At 45.4% G+C, this 24,744-nt stretch overlaps 1 protein-coding gene and 1 non-coding gene across 6 annotated transcripts in view; both read left to right on the top strand.

Moving 5' to 3' along the window:
• Nucleotides 1-10,000: 10,000 nt before the first annotated feature.
• Nucleotides 10,001-24,744, top strand: part of Rnf38 (ring finger protein 38) — a 107,696-nt gene continuing 92,952 nt past the window's right edge. For 2 of the 5 annotated variants that reach the window (NM_001379574.1, NM_001379580.1), the window contains exon 1: nucleotides 10,001-10,363. Coding sequence is in view for 2 of the 5 variants with exons in the window: in NM_001379580.1 (NP_001366509.1) it covers nucleotides 10,099-10,363 (265 nt within the window). In the remaining 3 variants the exon portion in view is untranslated. The remainder of the gene's footprint in view (nucleotides 10,364-24,744) is intronic. The other 3 variants (XM_011250117.3, XM_011250116.3, XM_011250115.3) reach the window with 2 other exon arrangements.
• Mir5106 (microRNA 5106) lies at nucleotides 22,639-22,711 on the top strand. Its single transcript, NR_039565.1, has one exon. It is a non-coding gene; the product is annotated as a microRNA 5106 (primary transcript).

Here is a 24,744-nt window from a genome sequence, read left to right as displayed (position 1 = left end):
AAGAAGTCTACCTACCCTGGATTCACATTGCTGTAAGACAGCCAAACCCAGCTACGTGGGTGATGCACTGCTCATACCCAGCTGTTTTAGCCATTCTAGGGAAGGAGGTTCAGAAGAAAAAAAATTTTTTTTTTCTGAGACATGGTCTCAGAAGGTCTACTGTGTAGACCAGGCTGTCCCAGAACTCACAGTGAACTGCCTATCTCTGCCTCCTGAGTGCTAGGATGTGCCCAGGTTGACATGGCCATCGTGAGCCCACCCAAGCTTTCAGATGGATCCAGCCCCAGCTATTCTTCAGAGTTTGATCTACAGCAAGAGTCCTGAGACATGAAAATTTGTTTAAGCCCCTAAATGTAAGAGGAGTTTGCTGTGCAACTGATAACCCATCTTTTCAGGATGAAAGAAGACAGTTTCAAGAAAAGGAAGTGCCCGTTCCTGTCAAAGACTATGAAGAGATCTTGGAAGATGAGACCCGAGAAAAGGCCATTGTACTTAGCAATTGAGAAGTCACCACTGTCTTTCACGAGGGTAGAGAGGAAATTGGAAATGTTTGTAGGGAAAGTAAGCGGTGGGAAATTGATCATTTTTTCTTTCTTTTGAAACAGATTAACAATTCCAGATGATCCTTCCCCGAGTCAATTATCTTGCTGGAGACTGTAAAATGGTGATTTTTTTTCTAATTCTATCAATTCTACTACACAAGTTAGCTGATGTTTTTCTGGAAAGAATGGTTTCCCCTCATCGACAGGGAAGAATCTCATTTATTCCTCAATGGTAGGGTAAATGGTTTGTTCTTTCTCTTTAATGACTCAGTTGCTGACAAAGGAGTTGATAGCACAGTATTTTCTTAAAAAAAAAAAAGTCTTGAGATAGATACTCTCACTATGTAGCCTTCGTTATCCTAGAACTTCTCTTTAGACCAGGCTAGCCTCATTCTCGCAGATAGCTACTTCCCTCTGCCTCCTGAGCGCTGGCATTAAAGACTAGAATTTCACATTCAATGCTATATATTTTTGGTGCTGGCAAATGTCTTTTTTTCCCTCTCTAAGTCTCTGTCTCGTTCTCTCTGAATCTCGTTGTGACTCGTGTGGCACATCTATTCAACGTATTACAATCAATTACAGACCAAATTGTTCTTTAGAAGAAGCACTGAGACGAGCATCCATGGCTGGGTGTGGCTCACTGGGTAGAATGTTCATCTAGCATGTCTGCAGCCCTGGTTTAATCTCCAGCTCTTAGAAGGTAGAGGAAGAGGCATTTGAGGTTATCTTTGCCTACATATTGATGGTTTGAGTTCAGCTTGAACTATGTGTGACCTTTTCTCAAGACAGACAGACAGACAGACAGAAAGACAAAAAGACTAAATGAAAACACAAGCCTGCACCTACCAGTAAATGAAAAAATAAAAATTAAGCTGGTGTGGTGGCTCATACCTGCAATCCCAGGGGTGGGGGCTGGGGGGGGAGGATGACATAGTCTCCTACTGTATTTATGATACAACGAATTTACATCACAGCTCCTGTGATAGGGTGTAAAGACATCATGACATTACTTTTGTGATCTCTCTCTCTCTCTCTCTCTCTCGACAGGATTTTGCTATATATTCCTGGCCTATATGAGATTCACTATGCAGAGCAAGCTGGCCTTGAACTTGGGGCAATCTTCCTGCCTCTGAGTACTGGCATTAGAGGCCTGTGCTATCTCATTTGTTCTGCAGCCCTGTTTTGGGCTGTAGAGAGTTGGAGGCAGTTTGGGCCTGCTTTACGGAAAAATTCAGAGTATTCCACACAGTATTGCTAGCAGCACAATAGGGCTTACTTATTCATCTATTCTTTTGATAAAGTCTCATAGAGCCCTAGCTGACCTTGAAGTATCTTCTGCAGCTAAGGCTGTCCTTGAACTCCTGATCTTCCTGCCTCTACCTTTCATGCAGTAGAATTATATATGTGTGCCACCTTGACAGGCTAACAGAGCACAATTTAAAAAGACGTTACTGCTAGTGTGGTTCAGTAACTCTACCTCCCTTAACAAGTGGAGGGCTGGAGAGTTGGCTCAGCGGCTAAGAGCACTGGCTGCTTTCCCAGAGGTCCCGATCAGGTTCAATTTCCAGCAACCACATGGTGACTCACAAGTGTCTATCACTGTAGTCCTATAGGATCCATTGCCTGCTTCTGGGGTGCAGATGTCCCCGCAGATGAAACATTTATATACATAGGATAAGGTTTAAAAAAAAAAAAAGAAAGAAAGAAAAGAGAGGGAACATGTGGGGGCTATCCGGATGGCTCATTGTGCAACAGTGTTTGATACCGAGCCCAAAGACCTGAGTTCATTTTTTTGGGACTGATATGGTGGAAGGAGACAGCTGACTCCTACAAAGTGTCCTCTGAGCTTCAGACACATATTACAGCACATGCAGACAGGCACCCCCCCCCCCCCCCACACACACAGGATAGATAGATAGATAGATAGATAGCATACTTTAGTGAGGAAGAAGAAACAAGAAGGAAAATAGTATGATTCTGTTGAGGTTTGGTCTTTTGTTAGGTATTGTAATGCCTCCAAGGCCTGGTTGCCCCCCAGGAATGAAAGAATCCACACATACAATGTGACCTTGCTCCTTAATTTAAAACATTAAATAAAGATGCTAACAGGGGCTGGCAAGATGGCTCAGCAGGTAAGAGCACTAACAGCTCTTCCAAAGGTCCTGAGTTCAAATCCCAGCAACCATATGGTGGCTCACAACCACCTGTAATTAGATCTGACGCCTTCTGCACTCTTCTGGTATGTCTGAAGTCAGCTACAGTGTATTTATGTATAAAAATAAATAAACCTTTGGGCAAGAGCAACCAGGAACTGTGTGAGCGAAATTAACAGGAGCAAGCAGAGGTCCTAAAATTTCAATTCCCAACAACCACATGAAGGCTCACAACCAGCTACAGTGTATTTACATACATAAAATAATAAATAAACAAATCTTTAAAAAAAAAAAAAGGATGCGGGGCATGGTGGTACACGCCTTTAATCCCAGCACTTGGGAGGCAGAGGCAGGCAGATTTCTGAGTTCGAGGCCAGCCTGGTCTACAGAGTGAATTCCAGGACAGCCAGGGCTACACAGAGAAACCCTGTCTTGAAAAACCAAAACCAAAACCAAACAAAACAAAAAAGGATGCTAACAGCCAACAGTTGGCCAGAAAAGACATAGGTGGGGCTTGGGGTTCCTGGACTTGGGGGTCTGAGAAGAACCAGAGGGAGGGGAGAGAGAAAAGGTGGAGAGAACATTTGCTATGGGGTAAGAATTTTCAGAACATGGCCATAAGTACTGGCCAATTGGCGTTAAGAGCAGCCCAGATGGAACATAGCAAGCTATAACTTGGGGTTATTGGTACGGAAGTAGACATAATAGCACGGTGGGTAGGTAACCGCCCAGCTCTAGTGCTCTAGGGCTTATTTTAATAATCAAAGTTGTGTGTCTTTTATCCAGGATTGAATGACCAAAGGCAGGATAGAAACCCTGGATTGAGATTAAACAATTTCTACAACACAGTTACATTTATCTAAGTAGAAGATATAAGTATTTAAAACAATAATATATATTACACAAACATCTACAAGCCTGAAGTACACTGGAATGATGGCCTTCAGGGGAGAAAAGGAGTAAGATTGGAGAAAGCCTGTGTGTGTGTGTGTGTGTGTGTGTGTGTGTGTGTGTGTGTGGTGTGTATGACAGTAATCATAGCACTTGGGAGGTGGAGGAAGGAAGATCATGGTTATCTTTAGCTACATAATGAGTTTTGAGTTTGAGGCCAGTCTGGACTGCAGGAGACTGTCAAAAAAAAAAAAAAAAAAAAATAGTAGGGGGCCGTGGTGAGTGATGAGAAAAAGGGAACAATGATAAACAAACAAAACAAGAGTGGCTTTCAGGTGAGAAATAATAAAAGTCAATTTCCTGATTTTAAGTAAAAATAATCAAATGACTAGAGAAATAAATGAACTAAATAGCCACAGTCTTTCTGGAAAGTAAAACCATTAAAAAAAAAAATTGAGGCAAGCCAGGTGTGATAGTGCCCATCATTAATCCCATCACTTGGGAAGTGGAGGCAGGGGGACCAGAAGTTTGACAGCCAGCCTGGACTACAGGAGGCCTTATGGTTAAAAAAAAAAAGAAAAAAAAAAAAGACAGGGGTAGCAGTCATAGTGAAGAAGAGAGTCTCGTCTAAGGAAATCAGACTGGGGATATGGCTCAGTGGGAAAACACTTGTCTAGTACAAAAGATGCCAGGGTATAATCCCCAATACCATCCAGAAAGGAAAAGAATATAAAGCGAGAGACACACGCATCAGTTTCACAGTGGTAAGGAAAAATGGTCAGCATTCTCAAGTAAATCGGAGCGGTCTGTGTGGAGTCCCGCATGTGTCTGCACTGATGAGCAAGAGATACCGTGCAGCATGGATGGTCAAGCTCGGTCATCTCCTTGCTGGACGTGGTGGCACACTGTATCTGTAGTTCTCAAACTTAGAGGTAGAAAAGGCAGAAGCATCAAGCATTCAAGGTCAGCCTGGCATATGAGACCCAGCTTTAAAAAAAAAAAAAAAATCAGCCAACTAGCAAAACCCTAAGCCCCTAGATTAAAACCACCACCACTAACTACAACAATGACAGCAACAACAACAGACCTCATCTCCTGCTTCAGCCTCTCCATTCTATTCATTAGGCTTGGTTGTTCTACAGTGTTGCCAGGAACAGTGATAATTTTCATTGAGCTCAGTTTATCCTGAGTTCTTTCATTAGTAAGCAACAAAAAGCACTATTTGATAATACTTGTGTGACTATTTTACTCTTTTTTTTTTTCCTTAACTTTACATATGGTTACAGGTCTGTTGTTCTATAGTTTTACATGAAATAGCTCCTTCAGAGTTTGGGGTAAGCACACAGTGGAGCCTTCTCTTAGCATTCATTCTTCTCAGTGGTTAAAAGCACTAGCTGTTCTGCCCTTCCAGAGGACCTGAGGTTCAATTCCCAGCACCGACCTGGCAGCTCACAACTGTCTGTAACTCCTGTTCCAGGGCATCTGACACCTTTACACAGACACACATGCAGTCAAGACACCAATGAACATAAAAGAAAAATAAGTCAATTTTAAAAAGAAGAAAAATAACCCAGAAATTCTATATTCCCAAGTGATGTAATTCAAAATATTACTGAATTGCTGAAGCATATTCAAAATAATTGAAAGGAGGGATTCAAGCACAGTCCTCAAAAGGTGGAAGCAGCCTAAGCGTCCACGGACAGATGACAGGATGACCAAATGTGCTGAGTACATAAGAGAATATTATTCAGCCTTAAAAAAGATGATTTCAATGTGTGCTACCTCTCGGATGAATCTTGAAAACATGCAATTAAATAAAATGATTTAGACAGACCCCCCCCCCCCCCCGCCAAAGACAAATATTTGGGATTCAGCTTGCACGAGAATCCCAGAGTACCTAAATTCACAGAGACAGAAAGTATTGCTTAGCGCAAGCCAGATCCTTGGTTCTATTTCTTTGTTGTTTTTTTGTTTTTTGTTTTTTTGAGACAGGGTTTCTCTGTGTAGCCCTGGCTGTCCTGGAACTCATTTTGTAGACCAGGCTGGCCTTGAACTCAGAAATCTTCCTGCCTGTCAGTTTGAGGGCAACCTGGTCTGCACTTCTGGAACAGCAGGAACTTCATAGTGAGACCCTGTCTCAAATGCGAACAAACAAAAAATATTCATCATTCGTGACTTTCTTCTACTTCAACACTATGTCCTGTGTTTTTAAAAATATTTTTATTTTACTTTATCCATGTGGGTTTTTGCTTGCATGTATGTCTGTGTAACACACGTGTACCTGGTGCTTGTGCAGGTTGGCTGAGACTGAAGTTGAGGTTGGCTGTGAGCTGTCATGTAAGTGTTGCAAATTGAAACCAGGTCTTCTGAGAGAGCGGACAGTGCCAAGTGAGATGGCTTAGCAGATAAAGACCTGCCACCAACCATAACCACTTGGGTTAGATCCCTGAGAGTCCACATGGTAGGAAAGAATTGACCCCAGCGAGTCATCCCCTGGCTTATACACACACACACACACACACACACACACACACACACACACACACGTGAATGCATACACACATGTGAATGCATACACACACAGAAGAAAGAAAGAAAGAGGGAAAGAGAGAGAGAGAGAGAGAAAGGAAGGAAGGAAAAAAGAAAGAAAGAAGGAAAAAGAGAGAAAGAAAGAAAGAAAGAAAGAGAGAGAAAGAAAGAACAGACAGTGCTTGTAACCACCGAGCCACCTCTCTGGCCCCAGCTGCCTTTGACTCTACACCGTCATGGCTTCTATTCCTACCACTGTGCCTTAGTTTGGATCTTTCTCACCCTTTGCCTAAGAGCTTTGTAGCCCGTTTTCTGGTGTCATGCTTTCTTCTGACCCACCTCCTATGTAACACTCATCCAGAGTGTTTCCAAAGTGTGTCCTGATCATGGTGTTTCCTCAGTGACTCCAGCGAGCCCCTTCACTCACCACATAAGTAGCTCTGATGCCCCTCAACATGGCGTTCAAGACTGTATAATTTAGCCTTATCTTTTAGACACATATTACACATAGTAATAGGATTCGGTATGATACAGATACATATGTATACAATTTAGCACAAGTAAAATCCAACCACCTATTTCCCACCCTTCCCAATGTTCCGTAATCACTATCCTACTTGCCTGTTGATTTTTAACATAAATTTTCATTTATATATTTCCAAATTTTAATTTATTTATTTGTGCATGAAATACAGGTTCACATCTGCATTCCCCCTGCCTCTGCTTTCCAGTGTAGGATTATAGGCATGTGTGACCATGTGTATCTCTCTCTCTTTTTTTTTTTTTTTTTTTGGTTTTTCGAATCAGGGTTTCTCTGTATAGCCCTGGCTGTCCTGGAACTCACTTTGTAGATCAGGCTGGCCTCGAACTCAGAAATCTGCCTGCCTCTGCCTCTCAAGTGCTGAGATTAAAGGCCTGTCCCACCACCGCTGGGCTACATTTTTTATTACAAAATTATTACATTTAAGTGTTTGTGTGGGTGGGTAGGTTGGGGGGTGGCGTGAGTGCACGCTATGAAGGCTGTGTGGAAGTCAGAGGACAACTTGCTGGAGCCAATTCTGTCCTTTCACATGGGTCCTCGGAGAATGGTGCTTTGGGTGTGGGGTTTGTCATCTCCACAGCCTATGGGGTTTATGTTGTAAAACGTTTCGCACGTGAGAGGAGCATGTAGTACTTGTCTCAACATGATGTCTTCCAGATCCACTTCTTTAGCTGCACATGGTGAGCTTCTGTTGTTCTTTACAGATGAATAATGCTGCACTGTGTACATATCCAGCATTTCAACTCCCCAGTTTGGGGGTTGGGGGTTTAGCTAGGTGGTAGAGAGCTAGCATAGCAAACGCAAGGTCATGGGTTCAGTCCTCAGCGCTGAAAAATAAAACAAAAATAAACAAACAAACAAAAAACCCCAAAATAACCAAAAGATCAACTTCCCAGTTTGATCTCCTCACAATCTTTTCTTCCTTCTGACCTCTGCAGCACCTCCTTAGTGATCAACCCTATTGATCTCTTACACCTGCGGGTTTTCTACACCCATAGATTTAGTCTCTCTCACTAATCACCAATGGAGAATGGCCAGTGGGCCACAGCAGGCAGGAGGGCCCAGGCTTTCATGATGTCTTAGGGGGTGTGGCGATGACTCAGGGCTTTTGGGCCCTCTCTCATTTCTTCCTGGTCTCAAGGCATCCTTTGATGGGTTCTTTGGGCTGACTAGACTACACTGCTAGTCTGTTCTTTCTCTTTAGGGTGGTCACTTAAGACATTTGCTCTAGCTTGGAGCTGTAAGAGATGACTCTGGGGTGTTGACTGTGGGGATAAAAAGAGACTAACCTGGCTGGGTGGTGGTGGCTCACGCCTTTAAGTCACAGCACTCAGGATACAGAGGCAGACAGATGAGTTCAAGGCCAGCCTGGTCTACAGCCTGAGTTCCAGGTCAGCCAGGGCTACACAGAGGAAACCCTGTTTTGAAAAACAAACAAAACAACAATAACAACAAAAACAGGGTAAACAATGCTCAAGATGGCTGCGATTCATGAAAGGGACGATGCCTCTGGACAGTAGTTTACAGATGTTCTTCAGTGGCCTTATTAGGATGGAGGCCCTGGCCTGAAAATACATTATCTGACTCTCCTGTGACAAGAAACTCAGGGATGAAATGCAGGAAAATTTAGGTCCTTTGGTCAAAGATAATCTCACTGTGTTTCAGTACAGCTTCCCCGAGCTGTCCTTCTTGGTGAACTACTCATCCTTAAGATCTTTTTTATTTTATTTTATTTTATTTTGGTTTTTCGAGACAGGGTTTCTCTGTATAGCCCTGGCTGTCCTGGAGCTCATTTTGTAGACCAGGCTGGCCTCGAACTCAGAAATCCGCCTGCCTCTGCCTCCTGAGTGCTGGGATTAAAGGCGTGTGCCACCACGTCCGGCTCTTAAGATCTTTAAAAGGTTTGTTGTTGTTGTGTGTGTGTGTGTGTGGTTTTTTTTTGTTTTGTTTTGTTTTTGTTTTTTGAGATAGGTTCTGTGTAGCTCAGAAATTTGACTACAAATATCTCAAGTGACCAAGAATGATCTTCTCTGATGCAATTATCATCCATAACTTCTAAGACTCTCTGACCTCCAAGGAGATTGCAAGCTCTCTGAAGGCCTGGACAATATCGTTATTATCGTCGTAGCTTCATTTCTGAGCACCGCTAATGACCGGATAGATGAAAGACAATGCATCATCTAGTGTCAACTGCGGACTTGGAAATGTCTGTTGCCAAAGATCGTCTGCTTTGCCCTCCCAGTCTTTCTTTGCATGGTGCAGGGAAAAAGCTGAGGCTAATTTTTATTAAAACAATCTAGCCAGCAGCTTAGCTGCACCCTTACCCACATGCCTGTACTTAGAGACTCTACTCAGCACATGGTTGGGTTTATTTTGCTCTTCCATGGATAACGCCGAGAGCCAGAGAATGATGGGAAGATAATCGGTTCAGCCGCCAACATCGCATTTGAGAAAAGAGGGCAGACCGGGGGGAGGGGGAATGATGGTGTTTTGAATCCTCAGAAATCTTCCCCAAATAATAGGAAAGCCTTCAGTACAGCTCCGAATGTTTCCTCACTTCGAAGCCTCTTCCTCTTCTGAGATTAGGCCCAGTTGCCTGGACGGCTTCCTGTCAGGGCTTTCCCGACAAGGGTATTTAAAGTGAGAAAGAGGAAGAGAAAGTCGGAGACAGGGGCGAGGACCACCGCTGAGTCGGACTGGCTTCTGCTGGGAATTCAAGATGGGTCTCCAGGACTCAGGGAAGGGCGCTCGTTCATCTCCAACTCTTGCGTCTCCGCCTCTGCGGTTCTCTAGGGCTCCGCGGAGACTGATCTATCACCAATCAGCCTCAGAAGCGAAGAGAGAGTTTCTTTCCTAAGTGTCTCAAAAGCACAAACTTTGAGGAGACAACCGGGAGGGAGGACCGACGTGCAGGGGGCAGAGGCAGGAAGCAAGCAGGCAGGCAGGCGCAGGGAAGGCAGAGGAACGCCCGGCAGGCTGAGGCTAACCGGGGCGGACCGGGGTACACTCCCCAGCGCAGACACCGCCCGAGGCAGCAGAGCGGCAGGGCCTGCGCAGCGGTCGGCCTGGCCTCCGAGGCCCGCGGCCGCGCCCCGGAGGCGGGCCGGGGGCGGGGCAGCACCGGGCTGGGGCGCAGATGCCGAGAGCTTTGGCCCGGGCCTCCCCGCTTGGGCGGGCCGCGGCTGCTGAGGATCCCCCTAGACGCCGCCCGGGAGCCACGGCCCGGAGCCCAGCGCTCATTGGCGGCGCGGCGCGGTCTCCCCGCCCCCCGGCGTCCCCGCCCCCTCCGCCGCCGCCGCCGCCGCGGCTCGGCTCCGCCTCCTGGCCCGCCGGGAGCCGCCTCCGTCGCCGCCACAGCCTCCTTCGCCGCCGGTCCGGGCCCAGCCAGCGCCCGCCGCGCCGGAGTCGAGTCGCAGTCCGAGCCGCTGCCCGCGGCCCCGCCATGAGCGGAAGCGCCGCCGCCGCGGTCGCGGTCGCCGCCGCCGCCGCCGCCTCAGCCGCCGCCGCCGCGCACTTCCAGCCTCGGTCGTCGTCTCCCAGGCCGGGGCCCGCCGAGCTCGGGCCCCCCCGCCGCCCGCGCCCCCCGCCGCCCCCGCCGCCGCCCCGGCCCGAGCCCATCACCGCCGGCCGCCTTAGCCCTCCGGGCCACGGGCCTCTTCGGAGCGGGGCGCAGGGTGTCGGTGCCTGCGGCAGAGCGCCCGGAGCAGGTACGGGGTCTGCCGGCGAGGCGGGGCGGGGCGGGGCGGGCTGTGCGGGGAGGGGTGAGGGTCAGTCCGGGGCAAGGGGTCCCGCGGAGAGGGAGGAGCCTTGCCCGCCACAGCTTTGTCCAGCCCGGGAGACCCCGGGAGCCCTGCTCCTCCGCCGGGCAGAGCGCCTCACAAAGCGTTTTCGCACCCGCTGGGCAGCCCCTTCCTGCGGGGTGGGCAGGGCAGGACCTCGTGAGGAATCGGCTCTGCCGGGGAGGAAACTGAGGCTTACCGGGGGAAGTGACTTGCCCAAGGTCACAAAGCCAGCTAGAGTCGTGTCTTGGCTGAGAACCAGGGCCACCCTGGAGCTGGCGCGGGCCGTCAGCCGAGGGGGCTGGGAGGAGGAGGCAGAGTCCCCAGCCCCTGAGTCTGGAGTGGTAGGAAGAAGGGGGTTGGGGCCTGCGCCCTGGCACACCCACCAGGGTAGCTAACCTATGCTAAGCTGACCAGGACAGGTAGGAAGGAGAAACAGGAGCTGCCTCGGGAGCTTAGTGCCCTGGGGAGCCGATTTTGGGAGCTGGAGCGAGCAGGACTCCTGCCGGGGGCGGGGAGGGGGATGTGCTCCGAGAGGGTTTTATTGAGGTAGTGGAGTAGAGCTTTGGAAACTTGACTCGGGGACCGTTTGGCCCTCTCCAGGTCAGCCTTCTCACTACTGCATAGGCTAAGCCAGCCCAGCGGGAATGAAAGGGAAGGAGGCCTGTTTATACAGTGTCTTTTTCCAGGAAATTGCCCGAGTTTTGTTTATGCCCGGAACAGAAATACATAACTGGTCCTGGTAAAAGCATGCATGCGACAGAAGGCCATCCGAGCCTTTTCTAGATGGTCTGGACTTAACACACTTGGAGAATTCTCTGAGGAAGAGCAGCTGTCCTAGAAGGGGGAAGGAAGTTGGGAGGGTTAGGACAACTCACCCTCCTGCCTGCTTTACAATTCAGGAGGAATCCATTCTTACTTGGGGTGATTAGGCGAGTTGCTTTTACTCTGCGTGCATCTTAGAAAAGGCGAGGGGATAATAATTATTTCCAGAGGAGAAAGCAATGGAAGGATAGCAGGCAATGAGGAAAGATCAGTAGAAGCTGTGGAATGGGGAAAAAGAGAGGGTATGTAGTTATTGTGGGGGAAGGGAGATAAAGGGATTGCTGAAGGGGAGGGAGGAGAGCAGATAGCTTAGAGAAAAAGACTGGGATGCTTCCAAAAGGCAAGCAAAGCAAATAGGGTAAGTTTGAAGTGAGCCTCTTCAAGCTGAGCGCTGTCTACAATATAGAGTTTTCCTATGGGTCTGACATAATTTTGTGTGTGGTTTTTTTTTTTTTTTTTTTTTTTGGTTTTGTTTTGGTAAGGACAGTTGTAATATGTTATAGACTCATGCTGCCCTTAACTTCACCTACTTTCTTCATTCTCATCCCTAAGGATACAGACCCTAGAGTGCCTAAGGTATTGTCTTGAAAGTAAGGCTTGACAAAAGAAGGAAGAGAAAGACTAATTAGCAAGTGAATTAATTAAGGCCTTTTCTCCAGATTGATTCCTTAAAGTCAGCTGTTTCTTTACTGTCCTGCACTGTACCTGAGCTTTCTGTCTTGGGTGCTGTTGGAAGGCTGCTTTGGGGTTGTGGTCCCAGCACTAGGAAGACTGAGGGATTAAGAGTTTCAGGCCAGCTGGTCACCGCAGCAAGTGGGAAGCCTGGTCAATTTAGGAAAAATCCTAGGATTTTGTTACAGATTTGCATGTGTGTATGTGTGTGTGTGTGTGTGTGTGTGTGTGTATGTATGTATGTATGTATGTGTTTAAAGATTTATTTATTTATCTATTTATCTACTTATTTGTGTGTTTTCAAGATAGGGTTTTTCTAAGCCTTCCCTAGCTGTCCTGGACTTGCATTGTAGACTAGGCTGGCATCGAACTCACAGATCCACCTACCTCTGCCTCCTGAGTGGAAGGACTAAAAAGACTTGTGCTGCCACACCTGGTTAATAGGTTTATTTTGCATGTGTGAGCGTTTTGTCTGCAGGTGTTTATGTATGTGCATCACATGAAGGCCAGATTAGAGTGTCAGAAACTCTGGAAGTCCAGTTACAGGCTGTTGTGAGCCTTCATTTGGGTGCTAGGGTCTGAGCCTCGGCCCTTTTCAAGTGTAGCCAGTGATCATAACTGCTGAGCCTCAAAATCCTGTTTTGAAATGTAATAGAAGGGAGAGTGCTTGTCTAGTACCTTTCAGGCCCTGGGTTTTATTCCTAATAGTACAAACAAACTGTGACTATAAGAAACACATTTAGCATGTATTTCCACCTATATGTATATGTGTGTGTGTGTGTGTGTGTGTGTGTATGAACATTTATTTGTCAAAGACTTGTAATCAGACAAATGTAAATTGAACAGCAATATATGCTATTTCATTCCTGTCAGCCAGGCAGAACTTAAATGTTCTGGTGAGCATTAGTAAGATTGTAGAGAAATAATAAACTTCTGTTGCTTTGTTGTTGTGCTAAGGGTAGGACCCAGCCTCCTATATGCTAAGCAAGTCCTCTGTCACAGAACTATAGCTCTAGCCCTGTGGGAGATGGGAAATACTTTTAAAAACAGGGCCCCACTGTGTAGTCTTGGCTGTCCTGGAACTTGCTATGTAGACCAAGTTGGCCTTGAACTCACAGAGATGCACCTTCCCTAATTCCTGACTTGACTGCTAGGATTAATAAACTGTACTTTTATATACTGTTAATGGGAACGGAACTGTGTGCAACCACCTTGGAGAGTAGTAGTAGTGTAACAAATAGCTAGTTAAAAGCTGGTTGACGTACCTATCTATCTAAAATGGGTAAAGACAATAATAAATACAAGAGAAGTACAAGAATCTTATTCCAGGGGCTGGAGAAAAGGGTCAGTGAGTAAGAACACTGTTCTTCCAGAGGCCCTGGGTTCAAATCCCAGCACCCACATGGCAGCTCACAACTGTGTGTAACTTCAGGATCTGACACCCTCACACAGACATATATACAGACAAAACATCAATGCATATAAAATAAAATATATATATATATATATATATATATAATTCCAGCTCATATATGGCACCAGTAGGGCCATATAAACTTTTAGAAAGACCCTTGCACAGTCTGAAGAGATATCTTACTAGGTGAAGTGCTTTCTATGAAAGCATGAAGACCCAAAGCCAGCTGTGGCAGTGTTTGCCTTCAACCCTCGTCTTGCGAGGTAGTGTGGAGGCAGCTGCACCCTGTAGATTTAATAGCTACAGTCAGTGAGAGACTCAGCCTCAAGAAAATAAGGTGAATAGCGGTAGAGAAAGATGCCTAAACTGCCTCTCGCATCCACATGAGCAGGTGTGTGCAGGAGTACCTGTGAACACTGCAATCATTGAACAGTGAACGCACACGCCCAGGGCCCCCACACAGCTGAATATTACAGCTCTTCGAGGACATAAATAAAAGCATCAATGGTGTCACATACCTGTAATTCTAATAGTTTGGAGGTGGAACAAGTTCAAGGCCAGCATGGGCAACTAAAAAACTTATCTCAACCTGCCACCTCAGTAAATTATAGCTAATGTATCACAAATGGATGTATATTAAAAACCTGATATGTTTTGGGGGAGCAACTCCCAGAAGAATTTTTACAGAAATTTTCCACTTGTGTATTTTGAAAACTCAAAACTATTTGTGGTTATATACATACATAGTAATGTAAACACATGTGTCGGGACTGCAAAAATTCACAAGTAGTACTTATCTCTGGGTAGAGAAGGTGGAGCATGGGATAAGACTGGTATGCAAAGGGCTCTGATTGTACTTAATATTACTTAAATTCAGATCAGGAAATTGCAAATTAAGATTTGTTAGTGTTGGATGTGAGTTATAGAGATTAAATATATTATTCATATATTATTCTAAATATTTTTCAGATGTCTGAAATATTTCTCAGATGTCTGAAATATTTCTCAGATGTCTCTCATTTTCTTGTTTATAGAACATAAAGTTTTGTCCTATAGTGCTGGATCTGTAACTACAGCATCTACTCCAGCGTAGTCTGTTAGGCCCCGGGCCCTGGCCTCCAGGCCCCGGGCTTCTTTTTTTACTTTTTCTGACCTGTAACCTAGTTTTGCTGTGAGTAAAGAGAAAAAAGTTTGTTATTATTTTTAATTAAAAAAATATAAGTATGGGTGTTTTGTCTGCATGAATGACTGTATAGCATAGCATATCTGGTGTCTAGGGCTAGAAGAGGGCATTGCATCCCCTGGAACTGTAGTTTCATTGTAAGGAGCTACGTGAGTTCTGGAAAGCATGGATAAGTTCTCAACTGCTGAACCTTTTTTCTAGCCATGGGTAATTTCTATTTTGGAATTTATTTTATTCTGGAGAACATAGAGGATTCTCTAAATTTTCTAGAGGACCTAGATCAGCAGTTGGAGCTTTGTCAAAGATGACACTGCTCCGGCACGTTCTGACTTACCAGGTAGACAATAGGCCCAGCCACCCGAGTCACGGGCTCACTTGCTAGAGTTTGAGGCCCTGTTTCAGATTTGCCAGAGCCCAGCCTCTAGGCCCTTCCCCAGGCTGTGCTTTGTTCCTGCTCCATGACTGGGTATGATTTGAACCATGTGATATTTATCACTTTGAGACCGGGTCCTTTCAGTTCAGGCCAGCCTTCTTCTCCATGTCCATGCCGCCAGCTTCTGAGTACAGGCATAGGCCATCAAAATACTTCCTTCCTTTGTGGAGCATAAAGGAATGACATAGGAGCTGCTTGGGAAATGGCTTATGGGTAAAGTGCTTGCCGAGCAAGCCTGGAGACCACAGTTCAGATCCTTTGCACCAGGTAAATGACAGGCAGCTGCCTATAATCCCAGTGCTTGGGAGTTAGAGAGAGAGAGGATGCCCCAAATAAGCTGGCTAGCTAGACTAGCCAAATTGTCAAGCTTTAGGTTCAAGTGAGAGACCCAAAGTGGAGAGTGATGTAAGAAGACACACAGTGCCAACCTCTGTCTGCCATATGAATGTATTCACACTTGGACATACCTGCATTCCCGCCATTGGAACATGTATATGTGGGCATGCATACCACACACACACACAATACTCATTATAGTGGTGGCTCACACCTTTATTCCCAGCACTTGGGAGGCAGAGGCAGGTGGCTCTATGTGAGTTTGAAGCCAGCCTGGTCTACAGAATGAGTTCCAGGTCAGCCAGGGCAGAGGAAAAAAAAAAAAAGGAAATAAATAAAGAAAAGAAAACTGCTAAAGGTAGGATTGAATGTCATTAACCATAGCCTGTTCTTTAACTCACTTTCTTCTAGAGGTAGTCTCACGTGTTTCGGGCTAGCACTGAACTGGTTTTGCAGCTGAGGATGACCTTGAACTTCTAGTCTTTTTGCTTACACCTTAATGGTGGGAGTGCTGGGATTCTAGGCCTGCACCAAATCCATTTTATGCTGTGTTGGTGCTTGGTGCATGTAGGCGGATACTTAACCAAATAAGCTATGTCCCCAATATTCTTGCTATTTTTTTGTGTGTGACAGGGTCTCATGTAGCTCAGGTTGGCTTCCAGTTTTCTTTGTAGCCGAGGCTGGTCATGAACTACAGGTTTTCTTGCTTCAATTCCCTAGTGCTAGGATTTTAGGTATGCATACCTGATTGGCCATGCCCATCTTAATCCAGTTGGCCAGTTCCTCTTACTTCAGGGCAGGTGGATAAGGGGCTCACAAGAGGACTTTTTATCAAAATATACAGGCTTCTACCTCATTGTCAGCTCTGTCTTTTTATAGTTGGGAGAAGAATAACAAGAGGGCTAACAGAAAGCAAGCCTCAAATGGTAAATGTGTGTAGTTTAGGAGGGCCTGGGGGGTTGGTCTCAGCCCTGCCCATGCTAATAAGCATGCACTCTGTCACTGGCTGCACTCCAGCCCTCAGGCCCCCTTTTCTTTTCACATTTATTTATTTACTTTGTGTGTGAGGTGGATGTAGGTCCCAGGGGTTCCACGGGGGTTACCACAGTACCTTTACCTGATGAGCGGCTCTCAAGTCTCCCTCACGCCTTTCTTAAGAGCACATTGGTTTATCCTCTGCAGATAATGGAGGTTCCTGTAGTGTTTTGGCTTATTATCTGCATTTGAGCTTCAGTGTTTGAAACCATGAGAGAAGTTTTGGGTATTAGGAAATGATTGCTTACCCCTTGACTTAGAAGTTTCCTCTCTCAAATTTACTAATTTTCCTTAGATGGTAGACTTTTAGTCTTGATTCATTTAAGGATTTTATATTAAAGGTGAGAATTTCTGATGTTGAATTCTGTGAAATGCCTGTTTTTGTTGAGGTGCTTTCTGATGGGTTCGTTTTAGAAGTGCAGCATGGCTCCGGGAGGTTCTAATTTTTTTTTTTTTTTAGTTAATTTTAAGCAAGACTGCTATATAGGGCTACATACATGATCTCCAGAACAGACCAGCTATTTCAGGTAGAGCTGAGGGTGGAACCTTTTGTCAGGATGAGCAACTAAGGGCTGGCACAGTGGCTCAGTGGATGGCGTTGTTTGACATCACGTCCAGTGGCCTTAGTTTGATCCCTGAGACCCACATGGTAGAAGGAGAGAACCAACGCCTGCAGGTTCTTCTCTGGCTTCCACAGGCAAAACAACAAATTAAAAAAAAAAAAAAGACACTCTATACCCTCAGAAGGGGCCATGTTTCTCAGTCTCACACTAGAGTATTAACTAGCCTGGCCTGCCAGCTCTGGGCCCCTAGGTCCAGCAGTGACTGTCCTCCACACTGTGTCCTCCACACTTAACTCTGAGTCTGGATTGAAGGCCGGCTTGGTGTTGGGCTTGAGGCTCTAGAAGAATTTGCTGTGTGAGTTTTTCTTGTTTGCAGTTTTGAGCCAGGGTTTCACGTTTCTCAGGTTTGTCTCAGAGTTGCTGTTTGGTCTGGTCTGGCCTTGAGCTTCTGATCGCCCTGTGCCACCTGAGTGCTGGAATTATAGTTCTGCTTTCACTTGTGCTGGGCATCAGGTATAGGGCTTTGTGTATGCTTGGCAGGTGTTCTGCCAATTTAGTTATATCCCCAGTCCTCGGTTTGGTAGTTCCAAGAGTTGAACCTAAAGTCTCAATAAACTGTAAGTTTACCACTGACACACATTCCTAGCTCTCCACATGAACTTATCCTTAAAAGGATTTCAGTCCTGCCTTTTTAACACTACATTAATCCTAATCAAAGATTCCAGCTTTATGTGATAAACTTTATTATGAGACTGGAGAAATAATACAGAATAAGCAGGAAATGGTTTATGGAAAAACATAATGAGAGAAATCTGTAAGAAAGACAGCAGCATTGGTAAACAAAGGTGAGAACGTAGCCTCATCCCATGCTTGCTCTTAGGTTCTTGCAGCGGTCACTTTGGGACATAGAATGTTATTTTTCTATCTCAGTTTTTCATTCATACTAGCGTAGCATTCCTGAATTTCTGAGACCAGAGGCTTTTTAGCCAATTTAAAAAGTATTTACCCATTTATTTTCCATTAAGTTACTGTTCGTGCTTTCTGCTGTTTCATTTTTTTTCTTGGGGAGAGAAAGGAGTACTATGTACCAAGGATAGACTGACTGCCTTTGCAAATGATGGCAGAGTGCTTTCCAGGACAGTTGTCATGGTCAAGTGATACTCCTGCGGCTGGAGGGAGAGCTGCATGTGAAGTGGGCTCTGTTGTCCTTTTTATTATTTTGAAACATGAATGAGGTGGCGGAGAGAGAAGCCCATTGTGTATTTGTTGATGTCTGCAAGGAAAATTTGAAGAAATTATATGTAAATAGTAATGTTTAATGAACATAAAATGGCCTCATGCCCACACAAGGAGGATCTACAGATCTTACTGTAGACCTCATCCAAAGTGATGGGACTGTTTCCTTTCTTGTTTCCTTCACTGGATAGGAGTGCCATTTGGGGTAGAATGGAGACTGAGGTGATGAGGGGCAGGTGTAGGGTGATGGGGCTTCACTGTGTTCTGTTTAGGGCAAGCTAGAACGCAGAGGACTGTTTCTGCATTTTCTGCTTTTGTGGTAAAATATGTGTAGAAATAAAGGAGCGAAAATGCGTGTGTGTTGGATTTTGTTGAGACAAATGGGGAAAAGTGGTAAGAGGAAGATACGTATGTGTGTATGAAAGGAAGAGTAGCCAGGTGGCGGGGTGTGTTCTGCGTGGGCTTTGTGTGTTCCTAGAGTTGAAGAAGAGATGGTTCCTGTCTCATTCTGCTTTAGTGCCTTTTAGCGTCAAGGGTGGGTAGGCTGAAGTAAAACACGTTTCGTTTCAGAGTTGCCTTCACTAATTTGAGATGCTCGTGATTAACAAAAACCTATTTTTGTTTGTCTCTTTGTTTGGCTTTTGGGTTATCTTGATTAAAATAAAAACTAAGTTTGTGTCCTCCCTAAATTCTCACGCTGCTTCCATACATATGTGGGCATCTCTCAGTAGTGATGGTAAAGTCCAGGCTGAGCGAGCACCAATTCCCTGGAGTGAGGGCCTTGGCTGCCAGCTGTTGCTGAGGTTCCAGAGGGGCCAGGAGTGCATTACACGGCAGACTCGACTGCTGTCCCCCTTCTCTAGTCTCTCTGCTCCTGGCCACTCTGGGCTTAGTGCCTGTGTCAGGATTGACTCTGCCCTCCCTTATTCCCATGCAGGGAGTATAGAGGCCGAGCAGGGAGGCAAACCCCAAAGGCTGAGTGTGGCTGAGTAAGACAGGAGGATTGCTGGGAGCTACCTAGCAAGAGTTTCTCTCAAAAAGGAAAAGAGCCCGGCAGTGGTGGCACACACCTTTAATCCCAGTACTTGGGAGGCAGAGGCAGGCGGATTTCTGAGTTCAAGGCCAGCCTGGTCTACAGAGTGAGTTCCAGGACAGCCAGGGCTACACAGAGAAACCCTGTCTCGAAAAAACAAAACAAAACAAAAACCAACAACAACAATAACAAAACAAAACAAAACAAAACAAAACAAAAGAAAGAGAGAAAGGGCTGTGGGACACAGAAGAGAAAACCCCTAGGAGCAGGACCAGGCCAAACTGAGCCCACCACAGCAGCCGCAGTTCTCCTTCCTCACACTGCCACTCCTCCTCCTCCTCCTGAAAGCCGGGAGCACACCCTTCCCGAAACCCTACAAAGAGGCTTTGTGCTGTGCGGATGTTCTGAGAGGCGGGACCACTGTAATTATAGTTCCCTAAGCACAAGCAAGTAACGGGGCAGGCAGGGTAAAGATGGTATCCAAGCTCTTGTTGGTAAGGAAAAGTCAGGCGGGGATTAAAAATTATCTGGAGACAGCATCCAAAAGTGGATAATGGAGCGTTGTTGTAATGCTGACGAGAGTGTGTTTCAGACTTTTAAATTTACTACTTGCAAAGTACTTGAAGCTTTAAAAAGCACAAGACTGTGCCTGGGACATTTTTTTTTCCTAATCTGAAATTATAATCGAAAATTACTTTAGAAGGTGTGTAGGTAGTTGTTTGTTTACCTCCATGTTTGTATTGCTAGGATGACTGTTCTAGAAAGTCAAATACATATTCTGCCTGTTTTGTAGAGATGCTCCACTAATTTAGTTTTTTCAAAACTGTTTCTTTTTCTGTATGTGTGTATGAATGTATCACACCTGTGAGCTGTGCATGGATGCTGAGAGAGTGTTGGGTCTCTTGGACTTGGAGTTCTCTGGTGGTCAGTTGGCTGTGAGCTGCCTAGGAGCAGAGCCTGCGTCCTCTGCAAGAGCAAGAGCAGCACGTGCTCCTAACCACTGAGCCATCTGGAGCTCCTCTAGTGGAGGTGTGTTTGCTTTGTCGGGAATGGTCTCAAGGTGTCACTCAGACAGCCTTGGAACTTGTGGGCATTCTGCCTCAGCGCCTTGACTGTTAGGATTACAGACCTGTGTTAACCAGCCTGGCTTTCAGGACTTTTTTTTTTTTTTTTTTTTTTTGGAAGCAGTGAAGTTAATTTGTAACAGTAGGAAAAAAAAACAAAAACAAAAGCAAAAAACCAAAACCTCCTCTCAGATATGTGGTAATAAGTTGCTTTAAAGTAATCAATCAGGTATTTTCTTTAAAAAATTTTTTTGAAATAGAGACTTGTATAGCCTAGGCTTGCCTCAAACTTGCTATGTAGAATGACTTTAAACTTCTTTTTTTTAATGTATTTTTAAAAAGATTTTATTTATTTATTTTATATATATATGACGAGTACACTGTAGCTGTCTTCAGAGACACCAGAAGAAGGCATCAGATCCCATTACAGATGGTTGTGAGCCACCATGTGGTTGCTGGGAATTGAACTCAGGACCTCTGGAAGAGCAGTCAATGCTCTTACCGCTGAGCCATCTCTCCAGCCCCGACTTTGAACTTCTAATCATTCTGTCTCCACATTCTCAGTGCCGAGATCATGTGCTGAGATCGGTGGGTGTTACCATGCTCAATTTAGGGCCTCATATATACTAGGCAAGCACTTTACTAACAGAGCTAGCTACATCGCTTAGCCTGTTTTTTGTTTGTTTTAAACTTTTTTTTTTAAAATATTGTGTATGTGTGTGCACATAAATGTGGCTATCAGATGATAACTCAGAAGTTGGTTTTTTTTACCATATGGATGAGTCCTCAGGCTTGGTGACAAATGCCTTTTAACCCATAGAGCCATCTCACCTGTCCCCAGGTATAAACTCTTAATATCCACTACTCAATTTTATGATGTGCTTCTAAGCTTTGTTGTTAGACTTTTAGTGAAAATGATCTTTCTTTCTTTCTTTCTTTCTTTCTTTCTTTCTTTCTTTCTTTCTTTCTCTTCCTTCCTTCCTTCCTTCCTTTCTTTCTTTCTTTCTTTCTTTCTTTCTTTCTTTCTTTCTTTCTTTCTTTCTTTCTTTCTTTCTTGCCTATCTGCTTTTCCTTTTTGCTTGTTTGTTTGAGACAAGGTTTCTCTGTGTAGGCCTGGGTGTCCTGTGTGGGGCCGTGGGCGCCAGGGGAATAAAGGGGAGTGGGAGAAAACCCGTGTCCCACCAGAGTTCTGGTGCTCTGGGCGGGTGGACGTGGGAGACTGCCGTACGCTTTCCATGGGGTCCCGGGTGGGTGTCTGGCTGTGGGAAGCCATGGAATCCCAGCTCGGCAGGGGGAGGGGGTGGACAAGGGGCAGTCCTAGGCACCAGGTTTCCAGCCTCCAGCATCCCACGCTGGATACAGCTGCGGAAGAGCTGAGAACAGAATGGAGGCCCCTGGGCGGCACTGAGCCCCGGAGCTGAAGAGAGAAGAGGGCAGGGGGAAAGGGCGCTTGATGGTTCCCACGCTGGCGAGAGTCCCCTGGCTAGAGCACAAGAAGACCTTCCAGCGGGAAGTTAGAAGGGCTCTTTAGGTGAAAGTATCCCATCGTTCAAGCATGGTGGACTTTGATGATCAGAGACAGTCTGTGGTTTTAGAGCTTTATTGTAGAAAAGTGGGGGGAAAGAGAAAAGGTAGAAAGAGAGAGGGACACAGATGTACATGCAGACACACCACTCAAATGCATAAAATAAATCAATCCAAAAAACAAGAGAGAGAAACAGTGAGGGAAGGAGGGAGGGAGGAAGGGAAGGAGGAAGGGAGACAGAGACAGAGACAACATAAAATACACCAAACAATTGTTTGTAGAGGTGAACTCAGTTGGAATGCCTGCCTAACATGTATGAGACCTTAGGTTCTGTTCTCAGCACCCTGTAAACTTAAGAGGAGGAGTTCAAGGTCATCCTTGAATATAGAGTTGAGGGTAGCTCGGGCAACAAGGGGATTCCGCTGCTCAAAACAAAACAAACTTGCTTGGTTAAGCAACCTCAAAACAAACAGCAATAGTGGCCTGGAGTCTTTTTAGTGTGTGGATAAAGGACTGTCCATAATTCATATCGCTGTGTGTTCTGTATAAGTTGATAGCTATGAGCTGGCCCATCTTCCTGGGAGCCAAATTCACAGTTTGACTTTGATTCTTGCTTTTTGCATGATTCTATCCTTGTTTAAGGAAATCTGGACATAAACCTATTTCTGCACAAATACTGCTGGCAGCCTCATTATAAAGAGCATGTCCAGGTCGGGTGGTAGTAGTGCATGCCTTTAACCCAGCACTCTGACTGTTGGAGGCAGTGGAATTTCTGAGTTAAAGGCCAGCCTGGTCTACAGATTGAATTCCAGGACAGCCAGGGCTACACAGAGAAACCTTGTCCAGAAAAACCAAACCAAACCAAGCAAGCAAACAAACAAAAACACTCGAGCAACAACAACAGCAACAACCCGAGAGCCTATCTAGGGCCTAGGTCTGTAGCTCAGTTGGCAGAGTACTTCCTCAATGTGCCTGAGGCTATAGGTTCAATTCCCAGTAAGACTGTCCAAATAATCATGAGTGCACACCAGAAGAGGGCATGGGATCCCACTGCAGATGGTTGTGAGCCACCATGTGGTTGCTGGGACTGAACTCCAGACCTCTGAAAGAGAGTCCAGTGCTCTTAACTGCTTAGCCATCTCTCTACCCCTTTTAAGACTTTAAAATAAGGGTATTACTAATTTGAAAGCTAAATTTATGAGACTAAAAATTACATATTACATTAGGAGAGGCTAGAGAGATGGCATAGTAGTTAAGCACTTCTCTTGCAGAGGACCAGGCTTCAGTTCTAGAGGATCTAGTGTTTTCTTCTCACCTCCACAGGCACCAGGCACCCATGGCCCACATACGTATGTGCAGGTAAAACATTCACACATACATTTTAAAAAATTACACACGTATCTGTGCTTACTAGTTGTTTTTTTTTTTAAATAGAAACTCTGTGTGTGTGTGTGTGTGTGTGTGTGTGTGTGTGTGTATCTGTACACATACCTGTGCTGTAGCATGCAGTGGAAGTCAGAGGACAACTTATGGCAGTTGATTCTCTTTCTACCATGAGAATTTTGGGAATCAGACTCAGATTGCCAGGCTTGCTTGCAGGTTCCTTAATCAATAATCAATTTTACTGGCTCTATTTTTATCAGTTTTTAGTGGAAGATGTAAGTTTTTATTCTCCTCTCCTCTCCTCTCCTCTCCTCTCCTCTCCTCTCCTCTCCTCTCCTCTCCTCTCCTCTCCTCTCCTTTTCTTTCTTTTTCAAGACAGGGTTTCTCTGTGTAGCCCTGGCTGTCTTGGAACCCACTTTGTAGACCAGGTTGGACTGGAACTCACAAAACCTACCTGAGTTCCTCCCAAGTGAGCCATCACTGTCTGACCATAACATTTTCTAGAGTGGTAGTGCATGCTTGTAATTCTAATGTGACTGGTGAAGTAGAAGTAGCAGCTTTAGGCCAGCCTGGGCTACATACACCAGCTCCTAAAACCAAAATAATAGTTCCTCTTTTAATCTAGTGTGTTGATCAGGAGTTGTTTTATTTTAGCTTAAATTGTGTACTATCACCTGGACTGTTTCATTTATAAATATATGTTTCTTCTGGACAAATAGCTCTTGACTATTCCCTGCAGTCTGGTAGCCACTAAAATTAGTGACTGGGTAAACCTGTCTACAGTGTACTAGGCATAGTTAGGATTTGAGAGATGATGCAGACATGCAATAGCACCTCATTGAAGGGGTATGACAATGGGCTAGCATCAGAACAAAGGGATTAGGGAGTCTTTTTTTTTTAAGATTTACTTATTATTATATCTAAATAGACTGTAGCTGTCTTCAGACACACTAGAAGAGGGCATCAGATCTCATTACGGATGGTTGTGACCTACCATGTGGTTGCTGGGATTTGAACTCAGGACCTCTGGAAGAGCAGTCGGTTCTCTTAACTGCTGAGCCATCTCGCCAGCCCCCAGGGATTCTTGGCCCTTAACGAGTACAGAGAACAAAAATGAGACTAGCCGGGTGTGATGGCGCACGCCTTTAATCCCAGCACTTGGGAGGCAGAGGCAGGCGGATGTCTGAGTTCGAGGCCAGCCTGGTCTACAAAGTGAGTTCCAGGACAGCCAGGGCTACACAGAGAAACCCTGTCTCGGAAAAAAAAAAAAAAAAAAGAGACTAATGGTAGTGATATGACTAGCTATCATTCCTGTGGTCCCAACGCCTGAGGGGTGGAGGCAGGTGAAACAGGCTATCATTATATGTGGACTCTTAGGCCATTCTGAACTACAGGAGTCCCTGGTTAAAAAACAAACAAAAATGGGTACAATATGATGACCCTGATAATTAATCCTTTAAAGCACAGACTCAAGCCACCAGAGATGGTTCAGTGGTTAAAGAACTTCCCACACAGCACTGGGAGCTCTGACTTCTATACATGCAGTTAGGTACCCCACGCCCCCACGTAAAAATAGAAGTTTTTGAGACAGCTTACATTTTTTGTTT

Source organism: Mus musculus, chromosome 4 (genome assembly GCF_000001635.26).
Source record: "Mus musculus strain C57BL/6J chromosome 4, GRCm38.p6 C57BL/6J".
Taxonomy (NCBI): Eukaryota; Metazoa; Chordata; class Mammalia; order Rodentia; family Muridae; genus Mus; species Mus musculus.
This window is presented reverse-complemented; position numbering and strand designations above follow the sequence as displayed.